At 40.6% G+C, this 18566-nt stretch overlaps 1 protein-coding gene across 2 annotated transcripts in view; it reads right to left on the bottom strand.

Moving 5' to 3' along the window:
* Zdhhc13 (zinc finger DHHC-type palmitoyltransferase 13) overlaps nt 1-17181 on the bottom strand; it is a 38580-nt gene extending 21399 nt beyond the window's left edge. The window contains exons 1-8 of one of the 2 annotated variants that reach the window (NM_001395115.1): nt 17066-17181; nt 10465-10610; nt 7226-7348; nt 5227-5304; nt 3660-3804; nt 1643-1707; nt 706-868; nt 339-464 (exon numbers count right to left, since the gene is read on the bottom strand). In NM_001395115.1, coding sequence (NP_001382044.1) covers nt 339-464; nt 706-868; nt 1643-1707; nt 3660-3804; nt 5227-5304; nt 7226-7348; nt 10465-10610; nt 17066-17092 — 873 coding nt within the window. In that variant the 5' untranslated portion in view covers nt 17093-17181. The remainder of the gene's footprint in view (nt 1-338; nt 465-705; nt 869-1642; nt 1708-3659; nt 3805-5226; nt 5305-7225; nt 7349-10464; nt 10611-17065) is intronic. The other variant, XM_039084990.2, reaches the window with a different exon arrangement.
* Between the last annotated feature and the right edge of the window lie 1385 nt (nt 17182-18566).

Below are 18566 nucleotides of genomic sequence, written 5' to 3'. Positions count from 1 at the left end.
GAGGAGGTTCAGTCACAGGCAGGCAGGACAGACACCTCACAGTGCAAACGTCTACTAGACACTGAACTGTGCTCAAGTAGGTGCCACTCTAGCAATCAAATCCATTTTACATTTTTACATTCATTCCTAAAGCTAATTAGCAAATGTCCAACATAGTTTGGTGCCATCCACCTGAAAATTAATGTTGAACAACCAGCAAAATGCCCTATTTCTTCCTTTAGGCTGGGCGGGACATAGGAAAGATGTTATGAGTAGATCCACCTCAGCACAATGTTTCATCTCTAGTTTTCTCTGCTGCCCTAAAGACAAAAGCTAATAACTTCTATCACACACAGTACCTCACATTTGTGTAGCCATTGCCAAAGTCGAAACTTTTTGTTGGCTCTCATCTTGGCTTCTGTTCTTAGCATGTGAACAATGAGCTGGTTTTTATTTTGTACAGCCATATCAAGAGGTGTTTCTCCCTAAAAAGGTAAATTAATTATAATAAATTATATTTATATTTTATATATATATTATAGGTACTAAAACGCTTTTCATCAGAATCATAGATTTGACATGTTTATTCTAAGAGTAGCTATTATTGTTAATATTTACCTTGTCGTATTTAAAACCCAAATGAATAGCTAGCTACCTGTAGGTATATTAAATACTCATCTTTTAATTGAAGATATAATGAATTGAAGACGAGAATACAGGTCATACCTTAGCATTTCGGAGGTCCAGGCTAGAACCAGCTTCCAAAAGTTTATCAACTGCACTAACATTTCCTGCAGCAACTGCCCAGTGAAGTGGAGTGTTCTGATGTGTTTTATCAACAGCACTGAGAGAGGGATTAAACTTTAAAAGAAATCCAGTTGGTTCTGGCCTGTCTCAAAACAGTAACAATACCACAAGGCATTAGTGAGGATGAAGATACAAAAAAAAATTGCAAATAGAGAAATTTTAAGATTAGCGTATCATTTACCAGAAAACACTCTGAAGAACTACGGGATTTCTTCAGAGTTCTGTTCTAGTTATTAACAGGAAAGATCAAAGACACAAGAAAGACAGCCCTTAAATGGCAGCTTGCAATATCCATGACTCAATTTAGATAGTAATACTGAGGATAAGAAAAATTTTCTTCATGTTGTTGTTTTATTCAGTGATTAATATTAAAAAAAAAACCTGTCAATTTAACCTTGGCCAATATGAAGTGCTGTACAGTTAAACACTAAACGTCTTACTCATGCAGGAATGTGTCTGACCATATCCTATAACAGGCTCTCTCATGCACCAGCTCTGTCAGTGTCATCAGAGCCGTCAGCAACAGCAGAGAACCTTAAATTCGCTCACTGCTGTTAGGAAAGTGGGTTTATCATGGAGATCTGTGATTATGACAGCACTTAAATTTGTTATCTCTTCAGGTACAAAAAAGGATCGGTCAATAATGAACATATGCTAAGGAATATGAACTTAGTAAACTTTCAAATTGTTCCAAAACGCCTCCTAGAGAAAAATGACTCACTGGTGTATTCTAAGTACAGCTCCTCAGGCCACGTGAAGAGTCTTCAGCATCTCACAGGCTAAAATACTTGAGAGTGCATTTACAGAAAGCTCATAGGAACCAAGAAGCAGACTGAGGGGATCCAGTGACACTCACCCAATTACTTTGTAAGCTGACAGCATGAGAGGTGTCTGTCCATTGACATCTGTCATATTCACACTCTAGTCAAAAGAGGAATCAATTAGCAAAACTGTGAACACAGTATAAAAAGTTGCATTTCTTAGTAGATACTTCTTTAACCCTTTCATCTCTGTCACTGCTCTAAAAATGGTTCTAATACAACTTAAGTTTAAAAAAAAAGTACTTTGTTTTTATAGGAGAAAAATCCATAGATTGTTATAAAATATTTTAAAGGAAGAATATGAATATATGACATAAAGTATTGTATGATGTGAAAGGAAAATGGAGAATAGGTGACAATCACCACTGAAAATGACAGAGATCTTGAAGTCATGTAGTTTAAACCTTGCCCCATGAGAGGCAAAGATTAAAACAGAGACTGAAGGAACACCCATTCAGAGCCTGCCCCACAGGTGGCCCATACATATACAGCCACCCAATTGGACAAGATGGATGAAGCAAAGAAGTGCAGACCGACAGGAGCCGGATGTAGATCGCTCCTGAGAGACACAGCCAGAATACAGCAAATACAGAGGCGAATGCCAGCAGCAAACCACTGAGCTGAGAATAGGTCCCCCGTTGAAGGAATCAGAGAAAGAACTGGAAGAGCTTGAAGGGGCTCGAGACCCCAAAAGTACAACAATGCCAAGCAACCAGAGCTTCCAGGGACTAAGCCACTACCTAAAGACTATATATGGACTGACCCTGGACTCTGACCCCATAGGTAGCAATGAATATCCTAGTAAGAGCACCAGTGGAAGGGGAAGCCCTGGGTCCTGCTAAGACTGAACCCCCGAACTAGACTATGGGGGGAGGGCGGCAATGGGGGGAGGGTTGGGAGGGGAACACCCATAAGGAAGGGGAGGGGGGAGGGGGATTTTGCCCGGAAACCGGGAAAGGGAATAACACTTGAAATGTATATAAGAAATACTCAAGTTAATAAAAAAAAAAAAAAAAAAAAAAAAAAAAAAAAAAAAAAAAAAAAAAAACACCTTGCCCCATGGATTCACACTGCCATTAGTACAATAATAGTGCATTACCTATCTTCAGAGTCATTTCTTTTTTTGCACTTGCTTCAAAGAGTTAAACAAGAAAAATTCAAAACTCTTTTTATATTTTTTTTGGAAGAGAAGAAAAAAGGGAATCATATCTCAATAAGGATATTATTATTCTTTTAGAAAACATGGCAAGGGTGAGGTGCGGCAGTGCTCTGACCAAGTCAAGGAGTGTACGTTACTGAGGGTTCTTAAGGCCCTGGAGAAAGAGAACTTGGGAAGAAGCACAAGGGTCTCCTTTCTCATACATTTTAAAAAATGAAGCCCAAGAGGTTATAATTATTCCACTTCACTGGGCTGTCTGAGAGAAAGTGCTTATGGCGGGAGAATAATCAATCCAATGGCATTTGTGCAAACACGTTTCCACACTCATTCCAGACAAGACTGCTAACACACTAACCACCTTGCTGTCAGAGCACACTGCAGCAAGCATAGCTGACAGCAGAACTCCCACCGCCGACAGCCTATAATTTCACCCATGCTCTGAGGACGTCATTTTCGTGGAATGACTCGGGGAACAATAAATGAGATGCTCACATTCAAATTGGCCTCCCATTTGAGTTCAAATAATGAAAGCACGCGATGGGTTAATAGTGATCTGACAACCATTTCTACACTCAAGCAGAAGAAAAATACAGGCTCTGAGGTCATGTTTTTTAAAAAAACCCTGAAAATTACTGGTATCATAAGAAAAACTATTACAGGCTTACAAGTTTCAGAAACATTAAATGATGCTGAGCTAAAATAACCTGTCTTTCTCCCTCTAATGAAGCCATAAAAACCAGTGCTCAAGAGCCAGGTTGGCTTACTAAGGTTAGTTCTGAGTATCTGGACAGCCATTAACTCTAATTTAAAACTGAGGGTAGACCAGGGCCACTAACCCTCCCACTATCTTCAAATTACACCACCTAGAATATGAGGCACACGTCCAAACATACCTGTCCCTTAGAGATGAGGTATGCTATGATGGGCATGTGCTGAAACAGGACTGCGAGATGGATGCTGCTGAATCCCTCTCCGTCAATCAGAGTGGGGTCTGCACCATGCTGCAGTAGCAAGATGACCATAGGCAAATGCCCTTGTCTGTGAACAGGAAATTCCCGTGTTTTATTCTGTAGAAGCAGAATTCTTGTAGAAACCCAAAAAATACCCAGGGAGGTGTTTTACATACTGGTGGTTGTACAAGTGACTTCTACTCGTTAAAAAAGAAAAGAACTATTTTTATTTATGTATAGGTGTGTGTGTGTGTGTGTGTGTGTGTGTGTGTGTGTGTGTGTGGTGTATGTGTGTGCCCTAATGCATGCATGCCATAGGAAGCCAGAGGGTGGTGTCTGATTCCCTGAAGCTGAAGCTGCATGCAGGGAGTTGGGAATCACTTCACAACGGGTTCTAGGACAGAACTCTGGTCTTCTGCAAGAGCAGTAAGTGCTCTTAACCACTTAGCCATTTTGTCAGCCACAACTGTCTTTTACTTAAATAGTCCAACTCAGAATTACATGATTATGCTTGAGGCAAATGATAAACTTGATAACCTTGCAATCTAAATTAAACCTAATGCATCATGTGCAAACAGTAATAGCAAATGACTAATGTGAACAATGAAAACCTTAAAACCCTGCAAGCAAACTAAAAACATGGTGAGCCAGAAATATTATAGTATAACAGTAAGACTATGGATACATTGTAAAAATATTAAGATAAGAACTATATATGTGTGTGTGTGTGTGTGTATGTCTCCAAACATAACTCATTTTCATGGAAACTACCATCAATATCTTGAAGGACAAGAGTGATCCTTAGGTCCTTCAAAACTCTTGCCTATGGAGAAAAGATTCAGCTCCCTGCCTTGCAGTAACGCTTAACTTCAGTTGAATTATGACATTAGCAAGTAGAGCAGGTTAGGCAGACAGATTTAGTCCCTCATCTTCAGAGGATCAGTGCATCTCACAGCAAAGAAGAGAAAGATGCCGTAAGTACCATGTTAAGCCAGCCTACTCAAGATTATGATGCATCAACTTCAAAGGAGTTTACCCATTGATCTTAAGAGACAGAGATACACTCTAAGGAGACTGACTTCTCCAATCTCCTTAAAACAGCACCACACTGAGTTTCCAAATGAGCAGCTAAGACTGAACACTGGCTTTATAGTTGAACTATTGCGATCATTTATACAAACCAAATAGATATGTTCATTCCAGTTTCAAAACAGAAATTCCAAAGCATTTGAGTCTGTTTATCATACTGGAGTACAAGATCAAACACTAAAACAACTCTTCTAGAAACCCCAAATCCCACTTTATTTACAAAACAATCAAAAAACAAAACAAACAAAACAAAACAAAACAAAAAAAACTTGAAAAACCAAAAAACCAAAAACCAACCAACCAAACAAACAAACCCCCAAGGGAACAAAAGAAAAAACCCAAAACCATTCCCCTGCCTGCAGCTGAGGTTAAGACAGGCTGCCATTAGCCATGTATGTCAAAACTTTGAAAGACATCTTACCGGATGGCCCAGTGAAGAGGAGTTGAATTTAAGTCACCACCCAACTGATCTATCACAGCACCTTTGGAAATATAAAACCTGTTAAAGGCAACGAAAGTAAGACATGAAATTTAAGATTCACATTGAGAAAAAGGCTTTCTTTTATCCTCTCCCTCCCAAGATAAAGTCTCATGTACCCCAGGCTGGTGTTAAACTCACTAGGCAGTCAAAGATGACCTTGAACTAACTTCTGATCCTCCTCTCTCCATGTCCCCAGTGCTGGGAATGCAGGTGTGCATGTTTATGTGGCACTGGGATCCAACCCAGGGCTCCATGTCTGACAGGCAAGTACTCTACCAACCCAGTTCAACTTTTCTTCACACAATATTATAAAACAGAAATTACAGTAATTCTCCTGAAGGGCCCAGATCTAAGGAAGTCTCAAAATGATGTATGACAGCATCAGACAATCTCTGGTGAAACACTTATAGTATAATCATAATTACTTTTGCTATAATTAGCATCCCCCATCACCCACAAGCCCAACACATAACTTTTCTAAACATTCTAATGACTAAGCACTCTTAAATAGCTTTAAAGAAGAAAGAGAATGGTGAGATTATGTCATTTTTAGCAGTTCATAATTAGAAGTAGCATGTGGGAATAAGTTCTTATTTAAAAGCATTTTAGACAAATTAGAAATTATGAATGTTCCATTTTGGGAACAAAGAGTATGAGGTACTGTAGGATGATGTCCTTATGCAGCAAGGTCGGTCGAGGACAAGGCATAGCCTATCATTGGGTGAGAAGGAAGGGTAGGCAGGGAAAAGTCTAGGAAGGAGGGAGTAGGAAGAGGAGTGAGAAAAAAATCAAGATGAAGAAAACAGAGCAGGATGATCCAAATCCAGGTGGGCTGGGTCAATTTTATCTTGTCTAGGTGGGCAGTTTAAATCTTTATTAATTGGCAGTGAATTTATTGTGTGGATGAATTGTGGGTTGAGAATTTAACATATACATCTAATTGCTAAGTTACAAGTTCAAGTTTCTGGAACTTGGATTTACCGGGCTAAAGAGGATAAGTGTGTGAAAAAGAAATGGCTGAGAGGCAGTTGGAGTGTGTGGATCTGGTTTTGTTCCCTCTGCAGAATGAGACTGCACAAGGGTCTGCAGAACGAGATATGTCTCTGTGTGTGTACACGAGTGTGTGCATGCATGCCAGGTGTGCTAAGGAAACCGTGCAGAGAGGGCGGCAGCCAGAGTGAGCGGATCCGACTCATGGGAACTGAGAGAAAACGTTCCATTGTAATCTTACCACAACAAGGTACTGTATATAGCAAACCTGTAATGTAATGAAAGCAATTTTCTTCTCTAGTTTAGAGAAGTTTATTTCCTTACTTCCAAGATGTGCTTCATGCATCACATTATCTGAAGAACATACCAAAGTTCGTCTGTTGGTATGATGTGTTAGAATATTTTTAAACTAGTAAATTTTAATTTTTTTAAGCCTCAAGAATTTTACACATATAGTCCTCTGATTTGAAAGATATACACTCAAGTCCTCACTACCCACCAGCATTTTACAAATTAAATTAGAAACTGTTATACCAAACAATGTGTAGGCAGCAGGGCTTTCTGTATGAAGAACTATATAAACCATTATACGCTCATTTCAAACTATATTCCACATTTAACTATTTTCAAGGTCTAATTCTCTACACATCTATCCCTCCTGAGGTTATAACCCAAATATTTCATTGCTTCTTCTAGACTTAGATGCAACTTCTATCCTGAGAAAATAATGTTATTCTTTTCAAAACACATCCCCTTTCCCTAACTATCTTTTATCTTTATGATGGGTCTGATTTATGATTGGCCTTCTCCAATGCTAAGGTAACTGATGTCTGATGTGTGACAAATTCCTGGTTTTCACTTACAAAGGAAGACTATAGGTGGCCCAACTCACACAAACACAAACACACACACACACACACACACACACACACACACACACCCATCTTACTTTACAAGCTCTAGCCTGTTGTTAATGGCAGCCCAGTGAAGAAGAGACACATTTTCTCTGTCTGGTTGTCTGACATCATATCCTGCTTCTACCAGCTCTTTACATCGTTCAAAAATTCCGTATCTTAAATAAGGAAAAGAAAAGCACAATTAATACCATTACAATAATTCTGTATGTCAAAATTTCTTCCTTTTACCCCAACTTTATTATTATCTTAAAATTTTAATGCAAACAACTTTTTAGTCAACATGGAAATACAAAGTAGCTGCTCCTGGTACCCTTGGAGCCCCATGTTCTGGGATCCCTCCCAGCATCCCAGCATCTGTGTATCTGTTCAAATCCCTTATAAAATAAGGTGTCATATACAGTAGATATGCATATCTTTCCACATACTTTATGTCATTATAGTTACTTATGCAATACAGATGCCATGTAAATAACTGTCACACTGTATTATATAGGCAATCATGACAGATTTAAAATTCTATTAATGTACAGTACAAATTCAGGTGCAATATTTTTTTAATTTTTGCCTTTTATGTTGTTTTTCTTTCCATTTATTTATTTATTTATTCACTTTACATCTCAATATACATCACAATATTCACCCCCCCTCCCTGTTCCTCCCTTACACAGCTCCTCCCCCCACTCACCTCTCCCTTCTCCTCTGAGAAGGGGGAGGAAAACATTTTGGATGCAAGAATGGTTGAAACTTGATTGCTGAATTCACAATGGCGAATTCTTGGACATGGTCTAACTCTAATTAACGCATAATAGGGAAATAGCATAAAGCCAAACAAAAGTAAGCTCAGTGTACCAACTGATGGACTCACCCACATGGAGCTGAAGACACTTTATTAAGCCTTAGTCCTCACACCTGCTCTCCTTCAGTAACTTCATTTGTCTGAGCACAGTGTTGGCTCCTGACTTCAATCTTATCTATGACGCAAACTACACCTATGCAACTGCCTTACAATGTGGGTGAAACCCTAAAAGCAAACTTGGAATGAGATAAACCAACAAGAAATGGCCAGGATGTAGAGCCAGACAAGAGTTCTTCTTGGGGCATCTAAAACATGACACACAAGCTGTAATTTAAGAAGGGAGGACATTCTGGACAGGAAGAATAGCACGTACAAAACTGAGATGTGAAACACTGCATAGATGTTCAAAGAAACAGAAGCAGCTTAGCAATGGTGAGCATAATACAGTGGAGAGGCAGGGGCAAGACCACACAAGGTGGGTGAGACTGGGAGTTCATCTTCAGTTCAGTTGGAAACCGGGAAAGTCATTTCAAAAGGAAAAACGCTGAGAATTTGAGTTGGTGGCAATATGGAAGAAGCAGCTTAGATCAGTGTAAGAACAGAATTCAGAGGCCATCATGGGGGCGATAACTGTGAATACAGATGAGAAGAGCAAGTGTAAAATGGACAAAAGGAAAAGAAAAGGTGAGTCTAGACGATATTGAGTCTGCTGGGCTATTTTTGTAACGCTTTCATAATTTTAAACATCATACATTAGCAACATTTCTTTTTAATAAAAACTAACCACAACATATATTTTTAGTAGTTTCTCTGAAATTTATTTCTATTTAGAAGGACCTGAAAATTGCAACTGGCCCTCAGAGGTCAAAACTCAAATCAATTGGCAAAATGATCTCACTTTTTCACAATTAAATGCAAATGTTTTGCTCGATAAAAATGTGTATGTGTAAACAATACACGGAAGCTTCTGATAATGGCACATCGTCATAGCTGGACTATCCATCTTTTAAAGGTCACTTTGGACATTTTACTGGAAAACAATATTTCTTTTATTTGAGAAACATAAGAGAACATACTATTTGTTGAATATAATGTTTGTCTCTCTGTTTCTGTCCCCTATCTAAAGCACCGACCTGTGGGTCAAGACCCCTTTGGAGGTTAAACAATTCTTTCACAGTGGTCACTTAAGACCATCAGAAAACACAGATCCTTATATCACGACTTGTAACAGTGGCAAAATTAGTTATGAAGTAGCAATGAAAATAATTTTGGGGCTGGGGTCACTATGACATGAGGAACTGTATTTAAAGGGTTGCAGCATCAGAAAGTTGAGGACCACTGGTCTAAAGATATCTCCACAATCATCTGTGAAGGTCCGAGACCTAAAGGAACATCAAAGATGGGTTCTTACTGAGCTTCCCTGTGAATGCAGCTCATGTCTAGCATCCTGGTGACAGAGACATTTCAGTGTTCCCATTCTGATTAAAGCCAACATTCCCCTTAAGAATACTCTCATCTTCAAAGCAATACAAACTATCAAATAGTATTCACCCAAAGCAGTAGACCTGGGGTCTTTAAACTAACTTTATATAAACTGGTAATTGGAATAACCCACTCAGGAAACTGTCAATGTATGAATAATGAACATAAACGTTGGTTAGTGTTAAAGCCAAACAGGGTTTTAACAGGAATGATACCAAGATAGACTGGCAATCCTATTTCCTTTACAGTAATTAGATGAGTGTGACTTACACTAAATGGACATTATAATGATTATACTTGACTACTAAAATATAAATTACTACCTAACTCTGTCTGATAAACAACATATTTCAAACTATGCTTAAAAGCAAGAGTTTAGCTGGTCCCTGAAATGAACAGGACTCCATGAAGATGGCCCTGGCGATCCCTGGCAACATGGATATCCACATGATGGTCACTGTAAGCAGAACATTTTAAAAATTCATTTCCATTTCTAGCACAAGGAACGGATCTGTTAGAATACACTTCTAACTACCTGTCCTCTGGGGCCAGCAAACAGAAATGCAGGAAATATATACTAATTAGCAATTAATATCCCAAACATAAGCTGCTCTTTCCCATTCCACTCCTGTATTATGTTGTAGAATACTTGAAATTCACAGTAGAGTCTGGTTTTAATCTTGTTCCAAATCATTCATTTGTCCAGTAAACATTTTACGAGGCACTTAATAAAAGACAGAAACTAAGCAAAAGGCCTGGGGTACAAAGAGAAAGAAGGTTAAGCTCTGCTGAAAAGCTGCTCACGGTCTAATGGAACAGCCAAGGCACACTGCACACTGCACTAGGTACTTGGATGCTGGAATGGCAAACCCATCTGGTGCAGGAGCTGTCAGGGTACAGTTAACAAAGTGCCCACAGAGTGCCACCAACTGCATACCCATCACCATGACTGAAGAGACTCTAAGGACTTAACAGAGAATCCAGGAGACTCACTGTGTAGCTTTGACAATGTCACAGTTACTGGAGTCCTCTATAAGAGGAAGAATTTCTTTTGCTTTCGCAAGTTCTTTGTTTTCATGTGCACAGATGCCGTGTTGACCAAATCCTGGAACATGGGATCCATGGCTATGATTCCTGCACTGAAGAGTAAGAGCAATTGACAAAGCATGTAGAACAATTAATACCAAAATTCAATCATGGAATGAAGCATTTTATACTGTCAACAATACCTATGGCAACAAATCAAATTGCTTTAAACTCTTACTGGAGTGTCTTAATGAAAACTTTATCTTAGAAGATGCTTAAAATGAGAAAAACCCAAACTATAAGTGTCATAAAACAGGTCATCGGAAAAGGCACAAACGTGCCTTGGTAGCTGCAGTAGTAGAAGGTCATGGATACGGGCACTGAAGGAACATTACCAGGACCTTGTTTTCAGAGTTGTGGTGAGCACACCCTAAAACATATTCTCACTTCCTAATGATCAAACTCTTGCAATTTCCTTTCCCTTTGAAGATGGAAATTCCGGTGGCAAGGAATATGACAAAGGTGGTGGGATAATGTAGGCTATGACAGGGTGACTAAGACTGCCTTAGCAGCAGCTCCTATTGGTTTTACAAAAGCAGGCTGCTATGAAACAAAAAGGACTGCAAAAAGCCCGGGTGGCAAGGACTGAGGGTAGCTTTTAGAAGTGAAAGCACTCCTGGGTGACAGACAACAAGAAAATGAAAGTGTGTATCGAGCCTCTGCACAGAGTTGAATTGTATTACTAACCACATGGGCTTGAGAAACAACTCTAAGTTACATAAGGGAACACAGCTCAGCCTTGACAGCAGCTTGTGAGACCCTGAACAAAGGATCCAGGTAAGATGGGCTTGGACTTCCGACAAGCAGAAACACGGAGCTAATAAACAGGCACTCTAAGCCATTATATGTGTGGTTATTGGTCATGCAGCAACAGCCAGTACAGAAGCGACCAGGTTGATGTAAAATGACCCAGCATTATCATACCACTGTCAACTTATTTATGTGGCCACTTACTTGAATCTTCCTAGCTTGGGGCTAGTACTGCTAAGAGTACTGCTGTGCATATGCTTGTGTATGTCTCCGAGTATTCATGCATAAACAATTCTTAACAATACGTAGCCAGAGCTTAACTGTCTGGCATTTAAGGTATGCTAAGCCCATTTTAAAATGGCCACATCAATTAAGCTTTCCAGAGCAGGGCCTGGGAACTTTCATGGTTCTCATCCTCACAAACTGTTGGTATCATCAAACTCTGCTTGCTGATGCTTTATGAGACTTCTATTTTGCCTTAGAAGGCAGCACTTAATACTCCTAAGTGCAAGTTCTTTTCTCAGCTACTTATAAAGTAGGGCCTTCTACTTTAGTGTACAATGCAATAAGGATTAGATCTCACCATTGACTGTCCTATTTTAAAGAAGACCTAGAAAACTGGACAAAACACTCAAAATAAACTATTTTAACTGTGAATAAAAGCAAAGTATCTAAGAAATGAGAACTTAAGAAAGTTTTTTTTTTTTGGAGGGAGGGAGGGAGAGGGAGGGAGAGAGAGGGAGGGAGAGGGAGGGAGGAAGAGAGAGAGCAGGAGCGAGAGCATGCCCACCTAAGAGCACAGTGCGCATGAATGCAAGGGCATGGATTTGAGTACATGGGAAGACGGGAAGGACCTGGAAGAGACTGAGATGAGGAAAATCATGATCAGAACATAGTGTGTAAAAAAAATTTTCCAATTAAAAAAAAAGTAGGGAGATGGGTGAACCTTACCATAGACCCCAAAATGTCAGAATTTGAGAAAATACTTTCAATATGTCCAACCTGTGGCCCATAGCCTCATGCTCCTGAAGACACCTATGAGGTGGCTGAATATGACCAACAGGACACAGCAAACTTACTTACTACATTGAGATGGTTGGTGATTATTTTAGGCTACTTTGTAACAAAGTTGGGTTATAATGTTAAAAGGGCTGCTAGAGCCTCAGGGCCTCTCTGTATAAATGAGAAGCCAGAAATAATCCATGCAACAGGCTGAGGTGGCTCAAGGGGAGAGCAGATTTCAAGAGAAATAAGCTGAGCAAAGAATTAAGGGTGAGTGAGTGTGTGCTTTTGAGGTGGGGGACTGACACTTGAGATTTGGGATACTTAGAAGTTTTGCAATGCTTCCTAAAAACAAAAAGACATAATTTGCATACATCCTAAATTAAAAAATATAAAAAGAACGTACCCTATATAGGCATATACAGAGTAAAGTCTACAAGGATAGAAAAATGCCGACTGTCTATGGGAAGCTCAATTGAAACATACAGAAAGATGTACACAAACATGAGGAATGTAGTGGTCATCTGAAGATATGACAAAGCAGTGTCAACAGTATTTTGGGGAATAAAAGAGACGTCATGATATTATAGAGCTAGTTATATAAGAAGATGTAACACTGGATGTATACAGAATTCAATGGTTTAAATTCATGAAGTAAAAACGGATAGAACTGAAACAGAAAATCAGTTTATAATTATAGGGATCATAACACTTCTTTCATTAACTGTAGCATGAGAGGACACAAAATAATACAGGATAGGAAAAACAAAACAAAACAAAAAAAAAAAAAAAAAACCCAAAACAACCAAAACCAATCTGGGAACCAGAAAGAGACTTTAAAAGAGCACTTCCAATTTAGTCAACTGTTAGCACAACAGATGTACGGTATGTTTCATAAGGGTCTTAATTTACATATAGATAGTGGTGAATGGGGGTAAGCATTGCTTCATGTGCTAATCTGTCTTCTGCATATCTTCTATGAAGTTTCTGCTCAAGCCTTTGCCACCCTCTCTTCTTGATTCAGAGTCTCATAGTTCAGCCTCTAACTTGTGATCTTCCTGTTTCGGCTTCCTAAGTGCTGGTCTAACAGTCCTGGGCTAACATATCTACCTTCTGTTTTTCATCTGTGCCTTTTGTTTCCTTACTGTAAGTTTTAAGAGTTCTTGATATTAAACAATCTAGATTAGTACAAGAAATATGTGACTTTCAAAATGTTTTCTCCTGGGCTATAGCTTCTTAAAAGAATTGTTCATTGGCTAAGTTTTAAATTTTGTTGTCCAGTTTATCAACTTATTATTTCACATATGGATTTTGGTTTTGTGCTCAATTCCAGAAATTACCCTTGAAATCTCAATTATTCTGGCTACTGAGGAAAGTCCTAGCATTCATGCTGCCAAAAGATCCCTTTCTTGCTTCTTGAGTGAACTAACGACACTGCTCATGGAGCTCTGCTACAGCAACGTCCCCTTCCAGGGCTCAAGTCTGTAACGGGGCAAACCAGAGGCGACAAAGGTAAAGTACATTCATGGACTTTGGTTGCCGTCATCTTTAATATGATTTACCATTTACTTTTCCGGGGTCCTTCAGGAGATGTTTTAAAGTCTGCCGGATTCATACCTACGTTCAGTGGGAGAGAGGTGTGCTTTCATCCCCTCATCTCACCCGGAACAAGAACCATAATGCTCTTTTGGATAGGTTTGCTTGGATCTATCTGCTAAATAAGCAAACACAGAGGCATACATAGCCAAAACCAACAGGTACTTAGCTACATTGCAAGGAAAGTAAGAACCTTTTAGGATTCTTTCTGTATCACAGTAATTATAATCTATTCAAATGCAAGACAGCTGGCTCTACATAGTCTATGATTCTGATCCATTTGATTTTCTCTGGTCCACCTAAGATTCCAGTTCACAAATGATTCAAAGGACCAGGGTACCATGTTTTGTTTCTTTGTTTTTATAAGATACGTGGGGTATTGGGGAGAAGGAGAAAAAAAAAAAAGGAATAACAAGAAAGACATATATAGTTAAATACTTCTCCATAGGGAAGAAAAGGGCCCAAACTGAAAATTATGTATGAGGTATAAGGGTGCACCAGTGGCAGTTTTCATAATATGAGTCCCCAGTTTTTCTTATTTTCAACATGAAGAGGTGAAGGTCTATGTCACTTTCTCTTTACTCTAAGCTCTGTGAACTGCTTCACTGATTAAATAGCATAGAAACGCTGCTGTGCCAGTCCGCAAGCCTAGGCTTTAGAAACTGGAAGAAGCTTTCTCTTCTTTTCTCTTAAGACACACTTCTTTTAGCATCCAGCTACCACGCTGTGCATTAGACCAGGCACCTGTGTGAGAGTCAGCATCAAACGCTAGATCTGCCAGTAAAAACACTCCTAGATTATCCCAGCTCTAGCTAGCCATCTCATCTGGCTTATGAGTCTTTCCTGCTGAGGCTCCAGACACAAAGGAGTGGGGTGACAAAGCAACCTGAACCAGTATATTCAAATTTCTGGTGCACAGATCCATGAGTTAACAGTGGCTGTTTTCCATGCCATCATGCTTTTGAGCAGGCCCGACAGAGCATCTTTAAGCTATATGGCAATTATGATGCAATCACATTAGTTTTAAAGCATTCTGAAGTTACGGTGGATTCTAAGAAGAAATCATGATCTGCAAAACTCTGGCAAGGCTGACTGGCAAATAAAATGGGGGTAGGGAGGTATGACAGAACACCACTAATATTTGTCACAATATTAACAGAAGTATCAGAGTTAAGTTTCTAAATTGACTGCTGGTTGAACACTAGTGTTAGATTCATTTTTTTTATGTTCAACACAACATAATGAATGATTAACGCATCTGATACAAATCACTACCTTCATGACACTTAATACTTAGCAGAAGAGAGAGAGCACCTCATCAGGAGCACCGCATATTGCATGATATTAAATGCTGGGGAGAAATGAAACCAGGAGGGAGGTCAGGGAGTGTGGTCAGGGAGTGTTACTGTTAGTGATGACAATGAAAAAGGCCTGCAATTTTAAGTATAAGAGGATCAAAAAGCTACACTGTGGTGAGATTTGTCTGAAGACGTTATAGAAATGGAGGGATAAGCCACATCAATACATAGGAGAGACATAGAGCAAGTATGTATTACGGCCTGCAGCCCAGTGTAGCTGGGAGATTCTGGAGCAAACAGAACTGTAAAAGATGAGGTATTAAACATAACTAAGAACCAGGCCGGGTAGGAAAATTCTGACAAAAGAAAACCCCCAAAACTATCAGCACTAAGCAAATTCAACAAAAGGGATGCTCTGTCTGCTTTGTTCATGAGGAATAGAGCCCAACTTCCAGGAGACATTCAAAACACATTTACTAGATGAATGAATGGAATCTTGGCCGTGCCACTCAGTTGCTCTCTAGCATGTGACTACATTTTCTCGAGTGTCTGTTCTCACTTTTAAAATTAGAAATAATTACTCCTACCTAGCTCTCGAGAAGGAGTGAAGGACCAAGACTGGGGGATTTCTAGGAAGTGTAAGCTCTTCACATTGTAACTCAAGAAAGTAGCAGTAGCACTTATCATAACAACAGTCTAGCTTGCCCCACCAACTTCAACCTCTAAAATCATCCTCTCCCTTCTGATGTCATGGAACTTGAGCAGGGTTATTTTCCCTTCAGCAGAGTAAACCTAAGCTCTCACAGGCTTTTATTAATGAGTGGCAGTCACGAGCCTGAGAAAAATACTGAGACACTGTTTCACGTAAAGACTCTACACTCTTTCAGAGCAAGCCAGGCTCCCCGCATGCACATTCTTTTTATTTCTTTTAAAATGCAAGAACTCCTAACAGAAACACCTCAGCATGTTATTTTTCCACTTAAACCTACACCAAACTGGTTGAAGAAGAAAAATAAGGAGATATGAAGAACACTCTTGGAATTGGGGAAAATTTTTTCTTTAAAGGTCCAAAACCTAAGGTGACTACCTCAAACTGCTTGAGGAAAAAAAAAAATCTACTTCCAGCTCAGCTTGAATTAGAGACTGCTACAGTTTTCTCACCTGTAAATGGGGGTTTCTTTTGCTTAAGGACTTTGATGCTGGGATAAAAAGGTGGGCATAAAAGCGTGTGGCACATGCTAACCATTTGCTAAGATAGAAGAAGCCCGGAAATATTATGTGGGAATCTGTTCAATGCCAGTTATTAGTCTTTAGAGGTCACACTCGAAAGGAACAAATTCTTAATTCTCGGTTTTTATAGCTTCCCCTTTGGCCTCCTCTGTCCTCTGGGACTAATCTAGCGCTTCTCAGAATAGAATCCTTTGGGATTTTGCAGATGGTACCATAGTGCTCCCTTCCTCCTGCCTCCACAGGCTCGATGCTTTCAAGGACTAGGAAGGATGTGGATGGGAACAGGAGCTAAGACAGCACAAGGTGGAGAGAAGGCGGCAGCCTAGGCGCTAGGGCTGGAAATTTCTCAACAGAATCTCTCAGACTCCAGACTAAGGTCCAAGGCTGGCTGTACTACCCGAGGTGTGTCACCTGACACCTTACAGGTCCTAGGCGTCTAAGGCGCCGGTGCGCGACACCCTGCCGCCCAATGGAGGCGGCAGGAGTACCCGGCCTCGCTTTGCGGCTACCTCAAAAGGACAGCCAGCATCTTTCCTAGTGTGGCCAAGGCCCAGGCCCCGCCGTCCTCGCGGAATCGCCTCACCTGACCGGGACTTGCGTCCCCACCGCCGCCCACCTCCAGCCGCGCTCACCTGCGAGCCCAGGCCCGGGCCTTCCATCACACCCCGTACCCGCCCGGCCGCAGCTCCTACGCAAAGTGGCGGCCGCCGCTCTCGGAGCACGCCTCAGCCGCCTCTCGCCCACTTCCGGCTCGCGCCCCGCCCTCCTCACTGCGCGCATCCTAGAGCTGCCAATCCGCCACGAGAAGCCAATCCCGAACCTCTCTCTCCTGGGGGCGGGACTTTCTCACCTCTAGAGAACTGCCGGTCATCCCCGCCCTCTGTCCCACCCCTCCATGTTCTTTCATTCGCCCCACCCTTGGCACCACTTCAGGTTCCCACTCAGATGCATGTTCAGGCTGTTATTCCAACGTCCTGGAGTGGGTTACCCCAAAGCTAGATATCCTTGTGAAAATCTCTCCCTCACCTCAGTCTTCTCAACTGTGAAATGGAGTCAAGAACAACTTCATGTAAGCGTTTGAAAAATTAATTGAGGAAAAGTCTGCACAGTTCCACAGTAGGGGTTTTGGCCGGAGAAGAGCATCCTGTCTCACGTACTATCTTACAGATATTAGCTGTTAAAATGTCCGCTGCTCTTCAGTCATGTGCTCTTTAGCAAGGCACTTCTATCCTCAGGGCCTAGTTCCTCAAAGAAAGCAGAAGATATAAGCTGCGGTAAAGGCACTTGCCTTTTTTTGTTTTGACCTGAGTTTGTTCTCCAGGATCATGGTGGGGGAAGGAAAAGTCTCAATGTTTTCCACTGATCCTTACACACACACAGAGAAGCTCGCTCACCCCACCCTCCCACCCCCACACACAAATAAATTAAATAAAATGAGACCAAATAAGTTTTAAGAAAAAAGAAAGCAGAAAATATAAGAGTTCCACAGGGAAGGTAGAGATAAACTGGACAAGCCTCACCTGTCCCTGTCAGTGGAATGCATGGAGGAACTGGCATTTAAGTCTTGCACAGATTGGTGGACTATGAAGCAATAATACTCTTGGTTCTTACTAGTGGGGAGCTCTCTCCTACCTCACCATCCAGAAAACAGTGGTTCTTTCCTGGGCCTGCACGCAGCCCAGTTCTTTGTGATAATTCCTTGATGTGTCTGTTACTGAACCCAGCTTGGTTAGATCTTTAGAAGGTCATTCAGAATAGAATTAATATTGTGCCTCTATATCCTATAAACCATGAAATAAGTGTCTGGAAATAAAGTGCTGGGTAAACCCATGAAAAAAATATTACCCTGAAACAGTCAAAGTATAAGTGTATTATTATTGTCAGTGGCCCTACTTATTGGGTACACCATAGGTTACCCACAAAGCATACACCCTCTGAGGATGGAAAACACATTGTACTTGTGTAGGAACTCCCAGTACCCAGAACAGCACTGAGACCTAGAAACTGTCCACTGTAATTACAGTGAGTCGATGGGTGGATATACGAATGTGTCATCGACTTTTATGATGCTATGCAGAGCAAACTGAATGACAAATAGGATGGGCAAGTGACTTCCTCCAGAGCAAGAGGAAA

The sequence above is a fragment of the Rattus norvegicus genome, chromosome 1 (assembly GCF_036323735.1).
Source record: "Rattus norvegicus strain BN/NHsdMcwi chromosome 1, GRCr8, whole genome shotgun sequence".
NCBI classification, from domain to species: domain Eukaryota; kingdom Metazoa; phylum Chordata; class Mammalia; order Rodentia; family Muridae; genus Rattus; species Rattus norvegicus.
Note: the sequence above shows the minus strand (reverse complement) of the source record. Positions and strands in the feature narration are given on the sequence as shown.